The 21,222-nt window shown below is 37.4% G+C and overlaps 1 protein-coding gene across 2 annotated transcripts; it reads right to left on the bottom strand.

Annotated features, from left to right (window-relative positions):
- Window positions 1-14,250: 14,250 nt before the first annotated feature.
- Window positions 14,251-20,689, bottom strand: DMP1 (dentin matrix acidic phosphoprotein 1; the record flags this gene model as incomplete). Of its 2 annotated transcripts, XM_080797441.1 has the most annotated exons (5): window positions 14,251-15,615; window positions 17,484-17,531; window positions 17,719-17,751; window positions 20,117-20,164; window positions 20,636-20,689. In XM_080797441.1, 5 exons carry the CDS (start codon window positions 20,687-20,689, stop codon window positions 14,251-14,253), a joined length of 1,548 nt encoding a protein of 515 aa, XP_080653567.1. The 2 variants fall into 2 exon arrangements, with proteins under 2 accessions (XP_080653567.1, XP_080653568.1); XM_080797442.1 differs by lacking the exon at window positions 17,484-17,531.
- Window positions 20,690-21,222: the final 533 nt, after the last annotated feature.

The raw sequence follows: 21,222 nt of genomic DNA, 5'->3' as shown, positions 1-21,222 counted from the left end.
TAGGAGGGTTTTGATCAAAAGAATTGATGGGACCAAACCCTCCCCAACTTGCTATGTACTCAGTGCTTTTTGAAAGAAGAGCTGAATAAGTAAGTAATGCTTTCCATATATCAGGCAAGATTACACAACGTATACACTATTTGATTTTACAGTCTGTGAAATAGTAAATTGTGATGTGGAAGCAAGTCAGTTGCTCAAGATCACTCGGTGCCTTCCTGTTGGAATGGAGCTCTGGATTCAGTTCTTTAGGTTTAGTGCCTTTGCTCTGCTAAACCACAAGATCTTTCAGTGCAACAGGAACAAGATCATCAATTCTTTCAACTTTAATAGAATATATAGAGCATTTAATATATCTACACATTGCATATAGTTATGATTCCTTTCTTTTATGCTTAGTCTGAGTGATATTGGTAATGTTTCTTGGTTTTCCTTTTTTCCCTTTTACTTCAGTTTTATTGATAAATAATTTATATATATCACTGTATAAGTTTAAGGTGTACAGCATGTGAGTTTGATTTACAAATATAAAATGATTACTACAGTAAGTTTCCTTAACATCCGTCATATCATATAGATGCAGTAAAAAGAAAAAAAATCTCCTTGTGATGAGAACCCTGAGCATCTACCCTCTTAACAGCTTTCCTATATGTCAAGCAGTAGTGTTAGCTGTAGCCATTATACTGCACATTGAGTACATCTCTACTACTTATTTATCTTATAACTGGAAGTTTCTGTCTTTTGACCACCTTCCTCCAGTTGCCCCCCTCCTATGTCCTGCCTCTTGCTTCTTGTAACCAGTAATCTGATCTCTTTTTCTGTGAGTTTGGTGTTTTGTTCTGTTTCTTAGATTCCAAATATAAGCAAGGTCATACAACATTCCTCTTTCTCTTATTTCACTTCACCTCATTTCCTTAAGGTCCACCAATATTGTTACAGATGGTAGGGGTTCCTTGGTTTTTATGGTTGAGTAATATTCCAGTGTATATATATACCACAACTTCTTTTTCCATTCATCTATCAAGGCAGTGTTTCTTAAATAAATACAGAGGTTCAGAGTTCAGTGGAGCCAAATTATACTTAAATCAAGAATTCCTTGATTTAGTCCTCCATGCTGTCTGTATTTATGCAAGTAAAAGGACTTACTTTGGACTGAAATCCTGACTTCATTATATTTTCAATATTTAAAGGGACCCTATTAATCTCCCTTCTGAGTGTTAATTATCTTTATGATTTATTTTATGGTTTATGACATTGGGTTTGGCGAAAATTGCCTATTAGAACTAATGCTCCTGGAAAGAAAATTGCCACTCTTGGGTTCTTTTTAAGGTTATATGATTCACTATGGTGCTTCTGCCAGAAAAAGGAAGCCATTTCGTATCTGGCTTTAAGAAAATTAAGTTTCAAAATTTAAAGCAATTTCCCAAATTATTAATCTGAGTAAAACTAAATTTAAATCCCTTCTTTACCTATATTCTAATCTGCCACAACAATCCTAGTGGACTTTCCAGGTCGGTTCAAATGGTCAGCGTCACTATCATAATCACTGTCTTCCCCCATATCTCCTACTTCTCTCTTTTCTTGTTTGGATTTATTGGAATTGGGTTTTGTTCTGTTTTGTTGGGTTTTTTTGTTTTTGTTTTTTTGTTTTTGTTTTTTATGCTTTTACCTTCTACCTAATCATTTACCTTGTCTTTAATCATTCTCCATGTCCTACAGATTATTCCTTATCCATTCCCTTTTCATTATTCCCTCAACATTACCATGGTCACATTCCGCCATTACCTTATGCATAGGCCTCACTATATACTAGATGTGTTATTAGGTCAGTGCATTCCAACCCCCATCCTCCAGAAAATGACCTGCTTCTCCTGTCTGCATGGCTGGGGCACATCTATTTTATACAATTTGATCCTATTCTACTGGGCACAGGTACTTGGTCTAGACTAGGCCAATAAATCTTTCCCTATGGCTGACAAAAAATCTGTTTCTATGGTGGTAGAAATGTAGGATCAGGCTATGCTTCTCCCACATATACCAAAGAAAGAGAGAGACATAGAATCAAATACACAGGCAGGAGCAGAGACAAAAGTCAGAAGCAGAAGTCTGGGAGTGGCCACCTTCCTGGTTTACATAGTTCTTTAGGCCTGCTACATCGCAGTCCTTTGACTTCCTTATAGGGAATTCCTTTTAAAATTTCTTCAATAGTTTAGGGGTGCCTGGGTGGCTCAGTGGGTTAAGCCTCTGCCTTCAGCTCAGGTCATGATCTCAGGGTCCTGGGATGGAGCCCTGCATCTGCATGGGCTCTCTGCTCAGCAGGGAGCCTGTTCCCCCCGCCCCTCTGCCCCCCCCCCCCCGCCCCGCCATGCCTCCTCTCTGCCTACTTGTGATCTCTGTCTGTCAAATAAATAAATAAAATCTTTTAAAAAAAATTCTTCAATAATTTAAATAGTCCTAACTAAAAACTGTGGGAGTCCCTTAATTATTTTCTCTGTGTCCTGTCTCTCCCTGTTCTTATCCATCCCACATACCGGGGACAGACAAAGGGAACCATTGTGCAGTTGCAGGAGAGAGGTGACAGGGGTGGGAGGAGTTACATTTTTCAGAAGTAAAGCTAACTGCAGTATAAGAAATACTTTGGAAAGTTATTAGTGGGAAACAAGGGAGTACGTCTCTGTAATGCAAGAACTGCCCACATTTCTGTCTGAGGTTGACCTATGTTCTGAATTCCACTCTTCCAGCTATGCAGGGACCACAACAACAAGCAACATTGCCACCTGCTGGAAGTTAGAGAAATTACAGAGCTGGGTTATCTCTTCAAAGACACTTCAACTCCAGGCCTTGAAACTATCTTACAGAGCCCTGGGGGTTTGGGGTTGTTGTTGTTGTTGTTGTTGTTTTAAAGAAATGTAAACATAAATTCCAGTTGTGTTTAATTATAATTCTTATCTTCTAGGTCATAAAGCTGTTGTCCAGTTATGACTCTCAGATCGGAACTCTGAAAAGGCTGCAATTCAGGAATTGTTCTTGTTGAGTAATTTACATTTTTACTCTAGTTGATTCTATTAAATTACAAACATTAAATCAAGCAGCTTGTAGCCTAGTTATATGTATTTTGCAATTGAAGGTGGTTAAAAAGACACATGCGATTTTCCATTCAGGCAGGTGGAAGAATATATGAAGTTAAATGAAAAGGCATCTAGCCAAAAAGAAAGATTTTTCTGTAGCAGATAGAGAGTGGGTAATCTAAGGTTGAGAAGTAGCAAAATGATATTTGTGTAAACTTGTTCAGTCCTTCATTTCCATTAGTAAAAGGCAAAAAGTATAAAGGAAGATGTATAAGTAACTTAGGTAATTTATGATAACTTGAAAACTGTAAAACATTAAAAATATGTAAGTTAAGTAAGAAGATTAAAATTCACTGTAATTGTGGGACCCCTGGGTGGCTCAGTCAGTTGAGTGGCTGCCTTCGGCTCGGGTCATGATCCTGGGGTCCTGGGATCAACCCCCACCTCGGGCTCCTTGCTCAGTGGGGAACCTGCTTCACCCTCTCCTTCTGCCTGACACTCTGCCAGTTTACGCACTCTCTCTCTCTCTCTGTCAAATAAATAAAATCTTTTTAAAAATTCACTGTAATTGTAACCATGGAAAAATATGCATGCTTACAGAGTGGTGACCAGGAGGTCAGACTATGTACCCACTGATCATGTTAAGTCATATTAAGGTGAATTTCTAGAGCTAGTAAACGTTTGCATTTTCTCTGTGGTACTGCTATTCTGTATCAGATTCTGAACTACATGAATATAGTTTTGGCCAAGGTGTGAAGCATTCTGTCCCACTTGCTTGAATACAACATTTCCTTGGCCTGTGACCTTATATGGATTGGACTTTAGTTTGCCATAATCCCTCAGATTTGCTGCAGTTTCCTTACTCCTCTCCTTAATATTTGAAAAGTCAGGAAGGTAAACAGTCTACTCCCAGAAAGAAAACCTTAATATTGACCCTTCAAGTACACAAACAGTTTCTAGGCGATGGTAAAAACAGTTCTTTACTTTGCCCTGGACAATAATCAACCCATATGGAATCCAATTCTGGTCTCCTTTCTCCGTCCTCCTCTTTCTTCTCTTCTCTCCTTTTATCCCCTCCATTATTTTGCCATTTTTTATCACTTGGGGTCATTTGATTCCTTCAAGCTTTTCCTTTAGTGAAGCTGGAGCTAAGATAAGTGGAGATTACTTTCTTTTTATTTTCTTTTTCATATTCTTAAAGTCCTGTGTAGGGCAGAATAAAAGGCAAATGATATTTTGAGGTTCATCCTTAGAGTGAAACATCTAAAGGCAAACAAAACATCTTTTACTAATATTGTCACCATTTTAAAGCACAGCAAAGTTTATCCTTTACCTATGTGAACTCCTTATTTATTACCCTAGCCCTGGTATCAACCTGGGGAGGGAGAGGATGGGGTGGGAAACAACCACTCCAGGAAGGAGATGAATGAGCCTTGAAGTTGTTTGAGGTGGACGTGGATAAGGACCTAACAATATCCCAGTCAGACTTCCTGCACCCTTCCTTCTGCTAGTTCTCTTCTTCCCCCATGGGGGGCTTCCAGACAGTCTGCTACACCTATAATTTATAAAGGATGGCTTGTGTTACAGAAAAAAAGAGTAATGGTCTCTTTCATAGTAGTTACAAAGTAAAGTCTTTGACCAAACACTACATTTATATTCAGTTGCTTAAAATAATAGTTATAATCTGTGCCAAAAAGGGAAAGCCAGGATTTCTGTTTTGTGTGTCTCACCATGAGATCTACAGTCTGTAGATATTTCTCCTGCTGTAATTTCTTCCATCTGTTATATCTGTTATATTGCAGTGCAAGCACAGACGGAAACTGTTCATGAGCTTAAGCAAGATTTATTTTAATGACAAGACACATGCTGATAGAAAGCCAGTGAGAGTAAAACTCAAGAGATATTATGTTCTGACTGACCTTGGGCTGGGCAGTTGCCCAAAAAGCAAAAATTTCCTTACATATTTTATGATAACTTGTTGTCTTAACTAGGCACCATCCGAGCGGGGGTTGATGATAACTACGTGCTCCAGTTACTCGAATGTGGGGCCTATTTATGTGTTGACAGAGGAAGCAGAGAAGCCTGTGTAACTGATGAAAGAATTCAACTCATTATATGAAATGGGGTTGAAGTTTATTTAGTGTTTTATTTCAAAAATTAGACTACACCTGGGACCCAAGAATGACCCAAAGTTTCCAGAATTAACTATTGTATTATTGTAGGAGTTCTCAATGTTGGCTATACTTCAGAATTACTTTGGACTTTAGAAACCTACCAGTCCCAAAGCTCAAAAATAGACCAGTTAAGTCAGAATAGATAATAGACTAGGATAGAGCTTGGACAAAGAATTTTTTTTTTTAACTCCTCAGGTGATGTGCAACCAGGGCTGAGAACCAGTACTGTTAGACAGTTTACAGTGGAATAGAAACAGGCCTACATCCTTACCTCATTTTCATTACATTCACCCATAATGAAATTGAAAATTGTAATTGAATAATCAATATCTCGAAATGAAATTTTGACCAATAGTTTTAGTTCTTGTTGTAAACCAAATGTGTTGCAGTTTCATGAAACATTGGTATAACTACCATTTATTCACAAGGAATAGTTATATGCTGGAGCATTTTCTTCATTACCCATAATAGCAAAGACTAAATATTTCATTTATTTTAACTGACTCCATTGTGTATTTTTTCTATACCACATTAATAATTTATAGTCTAAAAATTAATTTCATCTAAATAATACTAAAGCCTGTGGAATATACATAAAAATATTATGAGAGCACAACTGAAGAACACTTTTTTTTTTTTTAGTTATTAAGAAAAAGGGAAGGTTACCCAATGTTTCTGGCAAGAAATCTAAAATATTATGCAATTAAAACTATTTTACATTGTGTGAATATACATATATATATACATGTATTGGAATATGGATTAAGCTGCTGTAATAGGGAGACCTCCAAATATGGTGGATTGAGTAAGATTAAACTTTATTTCTATCTCATGAAACAACCAAGATGAGGGCTCCTTTTGTTACAAGGAGGCTATTTCAGTAGTTGCCAGTTTCCAGCCAATGGGGAGAGAGGAAAGGAAAGAGGCAGAACATACCACTTCTGTTTATTTTCCACTGGCCAGAACTTAGCCACATGCACTTGCCTAGCTGCAAGGAGGCTGAGAAGGCAATGGAGTCTTCTGAGTGGCTACGTAACCAAATGAAAGCCAAGGATTTATGTTACTAACAGAAAGAAGAGGAGAATGGACACTGGTATAATTCTCAATCTCTGTAATATCTACATATAACACAGAATCTAAATATACTTGGAATACCAAGGAACCTTATGATTTAAAATTTTATTTTGAGTTTATTTCATTATATATCCTATTAACATTTGAGAAATTTAGAATTTGTATTCCTTTGAGGGAAGGCAGCCCAAGATGGTGGCATAGGAAGATCCTGAAACACTTCTCACAGACACACCAAATTTACAGCTATATATGGAACAGTTCCCTCTGAAAAAGACCTGAAAAGTAGCTGGAAGCTCCTTCACAACAAACAATAAAAGGATCATTTTGAGATAGGTAGGAGAGACAAAGGTGCGGTCTCACCAAAAATCCTATCTCTGATCACGATTAGGAGGGATTGCACAAACCCAGAGCTTCTTGCTCAGGAATGTGGGGTTCATGCTTCACATCAGTCACCCCAGTCCTTGAGACCTGCACCAGAAAGACACATGGGTTTGAAAAGCAATGAAGCTTATGTCCAAGAGAGCCAGAGCGCTCTAGGGCACTGAGATATTGTTCTTGAAGAAGATTCATTTGCCCTGGGGTCCAGTGCAAAAGCAGCAATTTGAAATTACCTAGACGAAGGAGCTTTGAAGTTCTATTTGAAAAGCACCTAGACTATATATGAAGGAGATTCATTTGCTAATCTTAAAGTGTCTATGGACAGGCAGGGGCCTGTTGGGACTTTTCCAGGGACAGAGGTGCTGGTTTTTGCACTGTTCTTCTACCTTATTGACACTTGTGGACATGCACAGTCACTGCATTCTCTTGCTACTCTGCTAAAGTAGAGGGAGAGCACCCCAGCCTTTGCTCTTCCACTTCCCCACTAAAGCTGGCAGACACACACATTCCACACAGAGGACGATCTTTAATCATCTGGCTCTGGTTGCCCAGTTAGTGGAAGGAAGGAAATAATAAAGATCAGAGTGGAAATATGGACTAAAAAGATAGTAGAAAAGATCAATGAGCTGGTTATTTGAAAAATTGATGAAACTTCAGCTAGACTCATCAAGAAAAAAAAAAGAAAGAAAACCAAAGACTCAAAATTAGAAATCAAAGAGAAGTTATAACATACCACAGAAATACAAAGGATCACAAGAGACTATTATGGCTAATTAGACACCAACAAACTGGACAACCTAGAAGAAATGGATAAATCTATAGAAACATACAATCTTCTAAGATTTAATCACGAAGAAGCTGAAAATCTGAATATATTGATTACTAGTAATCAATCAAAAACCTAATCAAAAACCTCTCATTAAACAAAAGTCCAGGACCAGACGGCTTCACTGGTAAATTCTACTAACCACTCAAAGAAGCTATAATACCTATCCTTCTCAAACTTCAAATAATTGAAGAGAGGAGAATATTTCCAAACTCATTTCATGAGGCCAGCATTGTCCTAATAACAAAACCAGACAAGGGCACCATAAAAAAAGAAAATTATATACCAGTGTCCCTGATGAACATAGATGCAAAAATCCTCAACAAAGTATTAGCAAACCAAATTCAACAGTACACTGAAAGGATCATACACTATAATAAAATGGGATTTATTCCAAAGATGTGAGGATGGTTCAACATCTGCAAATCAACATGATACACCACATTAACCAAATGAAAGATAAAAATCATATAGTCATTCCAATGGATACAGAAAAAGCATTTGTCAAAATTCAACATCCATTTATGATAAAAACCCTCAACAAAGCAGGTATAGAGGGAATGCACTGCAACATAATAAAGGCCATATATGACAAGCCCACAGCTAACGTCATACTCAATGGTGAAAAGCCAAAAGCTTTTCCTCTAAGATCAGGAACTAGACAAGGATGTCCACTCATACCACTTTTATTAAGCATAGAATTGGAAGTCCTAGCCAGAGAAATTGGCATGAAAAAGAAATAAAAATCACACAAATTAAGAAGGAATTAAACTCTTACTATTTGTAGATGACATAATTTTATGTACAGAAAACCCTAAAGACTCCACCAAAAAAACTGTTAGAACTAATAAATGAATTTAGTCAAATTTCAAGGCGCAAAATCACTATACAAAAATCTGTTGTGTTTTTATATGCTAACAGCAAACTATCAGAGAAATTAAGAAAACAATTTTTCATTTATATTTGCATCAAAAAGAATAAAATACCTAGGAATAAATTTAATCAGAGAGGTGAAAGACCTGTACTCTGAAAACTATAAGACACTGATAAAAGAAATTTAAAAATATAAATAAATGGAAAGACAGTCTGTATTCATGGATTGAAGAATTAATGTTAAGATGTCCATAGTACCCCAAGCAATCTATAGATTCAGATAATCTCTATTCAAATATCAGTGGCATTTTTCAGAGAAATAGAGCATAAAAATCCTGAAATTTGTATGGAACCATGCTTGAGAAATGCATACTGGTGCATCATGCATCCTGATTTCAAACTACATTACAAAGCTATAGCTATCAAAACAGTATGGTATTGGCATAAAAAATAGACACATAGGTCAGTGAAACAGAATAGAGAGCCTGGAAATAAATCCAGGCATAGATGGTCAGTTAATTTATGACAGAAAATCTAAAATATACAGTGGGGAAAGGAGAGTCTGTTCAAAAAATGGTGTTGGGAAACTAGACAGCCACATGCAAAAGAATAAAAGTAGGCTACTATGTTATACCTTACACAAAATTAACTCAAAATGAATTAAAGACTTGAAGGTAGAACCTAATACCATAAAACTCCTAAAAGAAAACATCCGAGTAAGCTCCTTGACATGGTTCTTGACAATGAGCTTTATAATCTGGCTCCAAAAGCAAAGCCAACAAAAGCAAAAATAAACAGGTGGTACTACATCAAACTAAAAAAGTTCCTGCACAGCAAAGGAAACCAACAAGAAGATGAAAAGGCAACTTAATGGGAGAAAATACTTCCAAGTGATATATTTAGTAAGGGTTAATATCTAAAATACATAAAGAACCCTTCAACTCAATAGCAAACAAATAATTTGATTAATGGGCAGAGGATCTGAACAGATACTCTTGCCAAGGAAGACATACATATGGCCAGCAGTCACATGAAAACACAAATCAAAACCACAGTAAGATATCATCTTATATCAGTTTAGAATGACTGTTATCAATAAGATAAGAAATTACAGGTGTCAACAAGGATATGGGAAAAGGCAACCATCATACACTGCTTGTGGAAATGTAAATTAGTATAACCACTATGGAAAACAGTATAGAGTTTCTTCAAAAAATTAAAAATATAACTGCCATATCATCCAGAAATTCCACTTCTGGTTATTTATTTGAAGAAAATTAAAACACTAATACAAAAAGATATATGCATCCCTATGCTCATCACGGCATTATTGATATTAGCCATGGTTTTGAAACAAGTCTCCGTCAATGGATTTGTGGATTAAGAAGATATGGTGTGTGTATATATACAATGGAATACTATTTAGATGTAAAGAAAAGAATGAAATCTTGCCATTTGCAACAACATAGATGGACCTAGAGGATTAAGTTAAATGAAGTAAGTCAGGAAGGGGAAGACAAATACCATATGATTCTACCTATATGTGGACTCTAAACAAAATAAAACAAAATGCATAGATACAGAGAATAGAATGGTGGTTACCAGAGTGGGGTGGATTTGTGGAGTGGGCAAAATAGGTGAAGGGGGTCAAGAGGTACAGACTTTTAGTTTTAAAACAAATAAATCCTGTGATGTAATAAATAGCAAGGTGACTAGGCAGTAGTATTGTAGTGCACATTTGAAAGTTACCAAATTTTCAGTGGCCTATCATTGAACAGAAATGGAATCAGACTGTGCTAATTCTTGGATTACGAGTAGGGTGCTTAACTTAGCTTTTCTGTGTTTCATTTGCTAATCTTTATTTGTTATATGTTTTTAAAGGGGGTAGAGAATCTATAATACCTGTGTCAAAAGGTGTTTATGATATGTATATCATATATGAAAACCTGGCTCCAGAAAGGTACTCATTAACAGTGAAGGCTGTTCTCCTTAATCTGGCATTCAGAAACCTTCACATATCACTTCCTCTTTCTCTTCCTCTCTTCCCAGTGCTTTGGTAACACCAGATTTTTTTTTTTATCATACATTAACATGCCATAAATAATTTTGTACATTTACTTCTCTGTTCCCTGTGCTTGGAGTTGCTTCTCGCCTGTTTTTTATAAACTTCCCAAGGTTTACATTAGTTGTCCCAATACCTCTTCAGCTCTCCAAACAGGTTAATCACTCCCTTCCATGAACACCCATGGAAATTTAATGAGAGCCCTATAACTGCTCTAACCATCTATCACCATGCATACACTTTTGTCTCTGCCATAGACTATGAGCTTTTTAAAGGCAGAAATCAGGTCTCATTCATCATTCTATAGATCATAAGATGTGTTCCATAAATGTTTGAATGAGTCAGTGGGTAAATGGGAAAGATTAGAAACCATCAATTTGTATATATTTTGGAGTCACAGAGAGTGCCCACATCACATCAGGATCTAGGAGCAGTAAATTAAGATTGTAGTTTAGGAACTAAATTTTTAGATCTACATAAATACACAAAATCATCTGGAGAAGACAGAATGGCTCCAGGCCAACAGGACTCCACAGAAACCAACTCGACTGTACTAATAATTTATGTAAAGAAACAATGGGCCATTTAAAGAAGAGTGGGTTAACCCTAGTAATCTTAGAAAATCAGGGTCACTGTGGCAAGACTTGATGATGGCTCTTTGGAGTACTTTTCAGGAAAGAGTCAGCTTTCTAGAGTTTGAGTCCCAACTGTAACGTTTTTCATGGAACACCATAGATAGATCATCTTATTTTAGCCCAGTGCTATTAAGCATGCATGCCACATAGCTTTCATTTGTGTTCTCATTTGTGCTCATCTCATAACCTTTAATTCTTATTCTCCCCATTATAAATTAAAAATTGATTTCTGATTGTGATTTGGCTACTCAAGTAGACTCATCCATTATAGACTTCAGTGAGCAACTCCATGAGAAAATTTATACACCTTCAAAGCTAACGCCCCTGTCCAGTCAGCTTTCCTTTGGATAATATTTTTATACTTTTGATTATAAAATAGACCAGTGTCTATACCTAGTACGTAAAATGAGTGATGAGAACTTAAATCTCTCCCACATCTGTCTAAGATGATTTCTAACATCAACATAGATACAATTCTTCTCATTATTCTTCCTTCAAAAAGTCCTGTTAGTTAACTTGGTAAAAGGATTATATGACCTGGGAGCGCTGCTAAACTTAATGCCTAAGGTTATGAGTCTGAGTTGATTAGGCATTTTGTTCTCAAGTCACAAAGACTGACTCAGTTTGTCTCAAGAAAGGAGAATGTATTGTAAGGGTACAAGTGGCACTTAAAAGGAAGGAACATTATAGGAACCCAAGAAGGCCTAGAGGACAATAGGAGAGTCAAGATCCAAGCATGAGAGCAAGAGAATTATGATTTTGCCTCTTCACATTGAGAGCTCAATAGTTTTCAGTTTTGTGCTTCACTATTAACGAACTCTCTCTACTGGCTATTTCTGGCTCTCTGTTTTTGTTTTGATTACTTGTTGACATCTGTCTTCATAAATATTCAAATATCCACAGAGGGAAATTCATATTAGACCTCAAGCTACTGTCATTTATGTTCAGGCAGAGCCTTTGCAACATGTCTCATCTGAGGCTGCTGACCAGTCTATAGGCAAGTCCCCTGGGTTCAGGTTCTCATCAGAAAAATCGCCCGTGGTGAGGCCGGGCAGTTGAATGGTTAGAACCTGATCTACTATGCCTCAGGCACCCAGGAGGTCCAAACATGGGACAGTTCTCCTTATAAGAAGCTGTGGGTTGGCAGGAACTTATAGGTTAATAAAGTCAGTAATTAATCCATTGAAACAAGGCAAATGTAAGTATATGGATGGGCTACATCAGAATCTCCTGGGATCCTTCTAAAAATAGAGAATTCTGGGTTTCACTTTAGACCTACTAAATTAAAATCTCAAGGAGTAGGATTAGAGAATATACATTTATTCTCCAAGTGACAACAGCTCTGACATAGTGATGGAATGGAATTATGGGAAGGATGGGAAGGATCAGACTGAAGGTTAGAAAGTCTTCATTGGGGCACCTGGGTGGCTCAGTTGGTTAAGTGTCTGACTCTTGATTTCAGTTCAGGTCATGATCTCAGGTTTGTGATACAGAGCTCTACACTGGGGTCTGCACTGGGCATGGAGCATGCTTGGGATTCTCTCTCTCCCTCTACTCCTTCCCCATCTCACACACACACACACACACACACACACACGCACACTCTCTCAAAAAAAATTAAATGAATGAATGAATGAATGAATGAAAGTCTTCCTGATTCTCTTAATAAATTTGTAGGGGAATTCTGATGTATTCTAGTGGAATTGTGGCTAAAAACACAAAGTAAAAGTGCCAAGGTACAATAGTTTCTTACAAAGAATTTAAAAATGTGAAGAATATGTTTCCCTGTAGATTCCAGAGTTTATACAAATGACAGTCTAAGAGACCAGGAGGAACTAATGTTAAACTCAACCACCATGAACTTTTGAGATTGCCTTAAGCAATGTTGAGAGCTTGCTTCATTTTCTTTTTTCCTTATATATAACAGGTATATTTGGTAAAATATCACGATGTATAAAGTAATTTTTTCAAAATGCTACCTAAATTATAAAATTTTCATGAAATAATTTAAGAAAATCTTTTATTTTAATGGAAGAAAGGAAACTATTCTTTAATGCTTTAAAGGAAGAGTTATTTAATACAGATATTCCCTAATAATATTACTATAAAAATAAACACATACTACTTCTAGATATTATTTTCTTTATTATAAAATATATTTTATGTTGAGGTAACATTTCAAAGGATATTTGGCAAAAATCAGTTGAATTCTATATACACAATTTCATTATGTGCAATATATGTAAAGGACTCAGAATAATTTTTCTAGCATTGCACATAAACTGATTTCAGAAAAAAAATAGAGCTAAAAGTTATCTATTTAAAGAGGGATTTCTTTCTACTACTCTCCCCCACCCAGTCTTCCATATCGTATCACCAGTGGTGGGTGAGGCAGTGTTCATGGGAATTCCACAAAAAGCATCAAAAAGGGTAAATTAGTTGAAAACAATGTTTCCTTTATCCAGAATACCTCACTGTGCCGTAATTTGAAAGGGCTTTCAAAAACTAAATATTTAATCATATAGGATTCACTATTGTTTATCCCAAGAATGAATAGAATTCTCTTGTCTTCAACAAAGAAATCTTATGCAGTGCTCCAGCACTAGTCTTTTCTGCTGTGATGACCTCCCTGATTTTCCAAGGCAAAATTGGTCCCATCTTCTGTGCTTCCATATATTTTGTTCATACCTCTTACAGCACTTACCACACTGCATTGTAATAATTCTTGTTTCCCCCATATGTATCCCTGTTTAGCTTTTTTAAGTTTATTTATCCCTCTATAAGCTCCTCAGGAGCAAGAAACAAGCCTTAAGCTTCTTTATATCCCAGCACCTAGCACAGTGCCTGGTACATAATAGAACCTCAGTAACTGTTATGTTAATGAGTTAGTAACTATTTCAGTTATGAAGCTATAATGTACATCTTTCCTTGCTTCCAGTCTCATTGAGTGTGTTCTGGTGTCATCTGAGAGTATTTAAACCCCTATAAGTTGGTGACACCCTAGAACATTTAGGTGACACCCTACAGCATTTCCTTTCAGAAAGAAATGGCCTCTGGTTGTCCTTCTGATTTAAAAAATCAATAAATTATAGTTATAATGATTTCCCTATTCTCCAACTCCCAAGACCCCTGTAGGTGAGAGCCACTTCTTGGAAAGTTGATGCTAGTAGCCGTCTTGGCAGTCATTGTCATCTTGATCCCCAATGGGTTTGTTGTGATAAGTATCAACTGTTAATTTTCTGCTTTCTATCTCAGTGTTTTTTGACTGGCCATCTTCCTCACTGCTTGATTTGCTCTCAGTAGAGTTGCTGTCTTCTTTTGATTTGCTGCTGTCCTGAGAATCACTGGCATCATCTTCCTCAGACTGGCTGTTTTGCTCAGACTGGCTTTCTTCGCTCTGGCTCTCTGCTGAGGCACTGTGAGACTGGCTCTCCTGGCTAGAACTATTCTCCTCCTCAGTGGACTCTGGGCTTTCCTCTGAGTCTTTGAGGCTTTCATTGGATTCACTGTCAGCTTGCTCCTCTGTGGATTCACTTTCTGAACTGGAGGGTTTATTCAAGCTGTTCTCTTCACTGGAATCACTATCTTCCTGATCTTCTGAGTGACTGGTGGTATTATCTGGGTTGTCACCCCTGGACTCACTCACTACCTCTTCCTGAGATTCACTACTGTTTTCCTGAGATGGCAGATCACCCTCTTGACTAGACTCACTACTGCGGTCTTGTACATCTTGACTGTCTTCTTGGGACTGATTTTCCTCACTCTCTTCTAGAGAGTCACTCTCGCTGTTTTCCCTGTATTGGCTGAGACCAGCTTCTTTAGAGTTGGTGTTTTCTGTTGAGTCACTCTGGATTTCTTCCATTGTGTTGCTATCATCAAACTCACCTACATCATCTTCCTCAGAAATGCGGGACTTCCTGAAAATTTTCCTCCTGGAATATTCTACTGATTGGCTATCACCTGAATCCTGAGTGCTTGCTTGCTCATCACTGTTTCCTTTTGATTCTTCTGATTTGACACTAGCACTGTTCATTCTGGAGTTACTTCTATCACTCCTGATAACGTCTGGATCATCATTCTGCATTTCTTCATCACCAAACTCGGAGCCATCCCCATGGCTACTATCCCCTTCACTGTCACTTCCCACCCAGTGCTCCTCACTCTCACTCTCTCGAGCAGAGTCACCTCTCTCAGACCTGCTGTTCACCTCATCCTCATTGTCAAGGTCCCTGCTCTCACTGGTTGTATCTTGGCCACTGTCTTCCCCTTGCAGGGCACTGTCTTCCCTAGATTGTGTGGTGTCAGCTGAGTCCTCATTACTTTTGAGTCTGGAGTTTCCTCCTTGTCTCTCTTCAGGTCCTGGGCCATTGTCATCATCACCAAAAGTGTCATCACCACTGTCATCTTCATCATCATCAGCTCCTTCTTTTCCTCCATTCCTAGAAAGGCCACCAGCTGGTCTATGTGTATATTGATGATCATCAAAGCCCTCCTCTGATTCACCGCTGTCACTGGAGTCTTCATTTTCCTGGAGTTTGGGGTTAACAAACATGGTCAGTACTCCAGGAGCTGATATAGAGGTTGTTACCTAGGCTCTTCCTACTTTCTTCTTTTGTCCCTCCTAAACCATGGTCAGTTTTACTTCTCAATAATATGTCTACTAAAGATTAAAAAGGAAAGAAGAGGAGTTGAAACTCAAGTCATTCCATTTTATATAGGCACAATTCACTCAGAGCTACAAAAACTTTCTTAAAAAGCTCTGTAGAAATCACATTCATGAAACTCAAATCATATTGTTAAGTCTGATTCCTAGAAGAAACTCTCAGAGAATTTTTCATTCTTGGCACATTAAAGAGATGTTTGAAACACTCATCAAATTTTGTGGCTTAAAACACTTTTCAAAAATATTGGGTGATTTTAAAATGACCCAATTTTTTTTTTCTAACCAACTCTGGGTGGGTGGCAGGGGGGCAGAGGGGAGAATGTACTAGGGCAGTAGAATGAAACTTTTAGCTAAAATGAAAGTAAAATGTTATGGTAAGATATACATCTCACCCATACTATATTTATACTTCATTCACACAGGCAGAGGGTTGCCTGTAGAAGGCTTAGCTAAAAGAGTGCAACTAGTGGGACCACCAGGGAGTCTTAGTTCTAAGTGTGAGCTCAGAGAGATTATCCCATAAGTCAAACAATTGGAAGCTCTATACAGATAAAGAAGGATAGGGGGTCTTTATTCATTATGCTTTGGAAAAATCTGCTCTCTTTACCATATCCCATAGCAGAGCATTCTTGCTGACTTTGTTTTTATTTTTCCACTTGTCCCTACTGATCAATGTCTGATTTTGCAGTTGGGAGTACAGAATGATGACATCTCTTCCCATTGTTAGAGTTCACACTGGTATGCTGGACTAAGCATCTTTTTAGCTCCCCATACCTCAATAGGTACATACTGCACCCTTCTCAAACAAATACTATTACTCTTATTTGAGAGTTCAGAGAATATTGAGGCAATAAATCATAACATCTCCAGAAAACATCCCCAATTATGTGCTTATAAATTTCTAGAATGTTCCTCAGACTACCTTTAGTAATAGTGGTAAAAAAAACTAATAATTAATCTTCTAACTGGTTGAGTATAAAATGCAACATGGATCAAAGCCTCAGGGAGAAACCTGGTTCCTGGAATCTCTGGAACCCCACAGGTTTGAGTTTGGTCAAATGGTAGGACAACCAAGAAAGTAATGACATTTAGTCTTAAGAAAATGAAGAAGGAAAAAAAAAAAAAAAAGAGTGCACACATAAGAGAAAAAAAATCAGTTTTTTCTTAAAGGGTTATAATTACAAGCTAAGTCAGCTTTTCTCATTACCGGGGTCACCACTGAGACTGTTTTGAAGACAAATCATTACCAAAGAAGCTGTTTCAGTAAAGTTTCTTCAGGGCTTTCCTGTTCTCTCCTCCAATAAGATCCTTGACATGGAGGAGATGTCTAGGCCCAGCAGGTACTTGATGTTAGCCAGAAAGCTTTCTCTGGCTGATCTGAACTGCTCCAATTGTAAAAGCAACACTTTAAAGTGATAAATGAGCTATTACTTGTCTAACATAGTTTAGGACCATTTGTGTGTGTGTGTGTGTGTGTGTGTTCTTTTTAATTAGAGAACATCTGGGGCCACAGTGTCTACAATCTGGCCCCAGTGATAAATACGGAATGAACATCATGTCCACATGTGAATTCTCCCACTCATTTTTCTCTTCTTACTTTATGGGATGATTTAGCTAGCATAACCAATGGTTAGAAAATATTACATTTAGAATGGTTGCAGGTAATTTAATCTAACATCATTTCCTTCAATTCCTAAGTAGCCTGAAAAGTTAGGAAAGGTCTGTTTAATTACCTGTTCCTCTGAGCTAACTTTACTTTCTTCTGATGACTCACTGCTTTCCTAAAAGGAAAAGAAAAAGTTGTTTATTTTCCTTTTATAATTTCCAAGGAAAAAAACATATGATACATATAAATTGCTTGCAGTTTGGATTTACTGCTGTCCAAATGGCTTAAGGTGATAAGAAGAGTATTAAAGTAAATTGACTATATGAGATGTTTATGGAAAAAAAAATGAATGAGATAGTTACCAAAGGTGGTATTGGTGTCTGAGCCAACTGTCCCTGTAAAAACAGGAAGGAAAACAAGTTACTCCTTTACAGATGGATCATGTCTCGCAGATATTTAAAATAATATTAGTTGAGGGGCGCCTGGTTGGCTCAGTGGGTTAAGCCACTGCCTTCAGCTCAGGTCATGGTCCCAGGGTCCTGGGATCGAGCCCCGCATCGGGCTCTCTGCTCCACGGGGAGCCTGCTTTCCCCTCTCTCTCTGCCTGCCTCTCTGCCTACTTGAGATCTCTGTCTGTCAAATAAATAAATAAAATCTTTAAAAATAAATAAATAAAATAAAATAATTTTAGTTGATTTTTTTCATTTCTTGATATATAGTTTACATTTACATGAGTAATAATGACATTTTATGGTGAAATGGCTAAAAAGAGAATGTGAGATGGCCTGATGGCCTGGAAAGTTCTTGTGAGCTAAAAGACCTAGAAGATTTTTGTGTTTCTGATACTTCACTTAGAGAAAAATATACTTTATTTGAAGGTGGTTGTTTGTACAACCTAGATGAAATCTAACATAGGGAGGGAAAAAAAAACCAGCACTGGAGCTTAGAACCTAGATTTAAGTCTCAATTAGCTTCTTGGTTTTTGGTTATAGCCCTGAAAACCAACTGTCTTGGCTTTAGTGCTGAAATTCACATGTTCCAGGAAGCCCCTAAGTCTTGGGTAAACTGTGATATTTAGTCACTCTGTGTGAGTCTGGGCAATTCAATTCACCTTTTCAATGTCAATTTCTTATTCATAAATTAAGAATATTAGCAACCACTGTGCACACTCCACAGAGTTGTTATGAGGAAGAAATTGGAAGCATCTTGAGAACTGTTCAATATGATATAAACTAAAGAAATAATCCATTTTGAGAATATCACTTTATAAAGTTCAGTGATAGATAAAACTGAATTGAGAAAGCCATTAAACCTTTCTTGAATTACATAAGATCACACATACACAAAAAACTAAGTCCGAAACTTAATTAGACATAGTTCTGATGTATTTCACTTTTTTTGATCTTACAAGAACTCTAAGATTGCCTGAGGCACCTCTTGTGCCTTCTCTGCATCTCCACTCCCCCTTCCCCTTAAGCACACCAGGATCGCAAAATCCCTTGTGGTGCAAAGCTGCTGAGCCATGAGTGTGAAGACTTGAGGTGCAGAGAAAAGCAGGGAGGAGCTGCTATCAGCATGTCTTCAGCAATCCTTTCAGTGTGCTAAGCAGGGGTATCTCCCCAGAGGAAGGAGCTATAATCACTTGGAGTCTTTGCCCTGTGACCCCACAGGCAGGCACAATGCTAGATTCTCAGAAATAACTGTCGGTTATCATTTAGAATTAAAGGATAGAAGGGAGCAAGACATTGGTATTTTTCTAATGCCAAAGCTAAACTTGAGAACCTAACACGTTTATGGTACTCTTAGAGTCTTTGGTTGAATGAGAGAGAAGATCTATAGTGGCTGCATTTCAATTAACCAGCCAAAGGACATCTCTGATGAAAGTTCATATGAGAAATCCTGCAATGCCAATTCCATTCTCAGGCAGGGGCAGAATCCCCATCCCAAGCCTCTGACATTATGTGGCAACCACTAATAATGTGCCCAAGCTGCATTATATGCAAAAGCCAGCAGGTAACAAGGCCATGAGCAGAATACTCTGACTTAGCATAAGATTTCAAGCCTTACTTGTAGTTTCAGTCTTGAGAACCTGTTGCCCTCCTAGACTTGGCCCCTTCCTGAAAGGGATACAGTACCCTAATAGAGAATGTGGATTCTGGAGCCAGAGTGACCTAGGTTTAAAGTCTGGCTCTAACACTTAATAACCATGTAACCGAGACAAACTAGGCTACTCTCTGTGTCTCAGTGTTCTCTTGTAAAGCACATAGAAGAGCCTAGCAATGGTTCTTGAGTTCTTGAGAATTAGTAACTGTTAGGTTATTCAGAGTTAACACTCAGTCAACATAAGCTATTACTCCAGAGACTCTAGTATTCTCTCATCGTTAGTCTCTTCTCACTTTCTAAGACTTGACCTCCTGCCTGCCAGACATCTCCTGGTAAAACAGATTTCTAGTCCTAATCCTTTAAGAGCAGTTTGGTTCACTGTCATCCATTCCCTTCCACTACTGTGGACATCCATTATGAAAATAAAGCTAAAGGAAAAAAGTATCTCCTCACTGAATTACATTACTAAGTTTAAGTTGAAACATTATATGAACTAAATGTTTTCACATGAACTAGAAATTATAGCTCTTACTGCCTATACCTTAGGTTATTAAGGTGTTCCTTAAATCATTAACAGTTTCAACATCTGTGGTGGAGCTAATATATTTAATAATATATTAAATTAATAATATTTTTAAAAACCTTATTTCTACTCACCTTCCATTCTTCAGAGCTCTCAGATTCAGTATTTTGATACCTGGCTACCTAGAAAATTTAGTGCACATGGTTAACCCACAGAAACTTTTCCAAGGCAGTAGCTATTAACACTTTGCATATGTAGGAGGTAATAGTCAAATTTTGTATGAATCAGAATCAGCTGGAGGCCTTTTAAACCACAGATTGCCCCATCCTTAGAGAGTCTGGCTCAGTAGGTCTGAGGTAGGATCCAAGAATTTTCCTTTCTAACAAAATCCTAGTTGATGCTGATGCTGTTGGTTGGGGGACAGCACTTTGAGAACCACTGATGATGAAGAAAAATGAGAGTCATAGCTATATGACTGAACAGAATAAGGACTAACTCAGATAATCTTTTAAAGAAAACAGCTTCCTAAGAAACTACTATTTTCATCTGACTGGAAGATATACAGCCACCTTGCTTATAGCCAATGAACATTGTGGAATTTTAGGTATAAAAGGTTTATTTTCATATATCCCTACCCTGATACTTACCGGGACTGGAAGAGCACAGGACAATCCCCAAAGTAACATAAGCAGAATACTGGTCTTCATAGCTGGGTGTGACACCTCTACCTGTGATGAAGGACAGAAGATGTTTTCTCTATGCTAAAGAAATATAGAAGTTTTAATTTTTTTTAACAGTTTCTTCCTATTAAGAAACACAACTTGTCCAAATGTCTGTCAGCTGATGAACAAATAAAAGGTACTGTATTCACACAATGGAATATTATTTAGTCATAAAAAGGAATGAAGTACTGATACATGCTATAGAGTAGAGGAACCTTGAAAACATTATACTGAGGGAAAGAAGCCAGACACAAAAGACCACATACTGTATGACTCCATTTATATAAATTGTCCAAAATAGGCAAATCTATAGAGACAGAAAGTAGATCGGTGTTTGCCCAAGGCTGGAAGACATGGGAGTTTGAGACAGTTAAGGAGTGAATTTTGGAGGTGAGGAAAGTTTTCCAAATTTGATTTCAGTGAAGGTTGCACAATTCTGTGCAATGGCTAAAAAATTACTGAACTGTATACTTCAAGTGTGTAAAGTATATATTGAATTTTATCTCAATAAACAGGTT

The sequence above is a fragment of the Martes martes genome (genome assembly GCF_963455335.1).
Source record: "Martes martes genome assembly, chromosome: 2".
NCBI classification, from domain to species: Eukaryota; Metazoa; Chordata; class Mammalia; order Carnivora; family Mustelidae; genus Martes; species Martes martes.
This window is presented reverse-complemented; position numbering and strand designations above follow the sequence as displayed.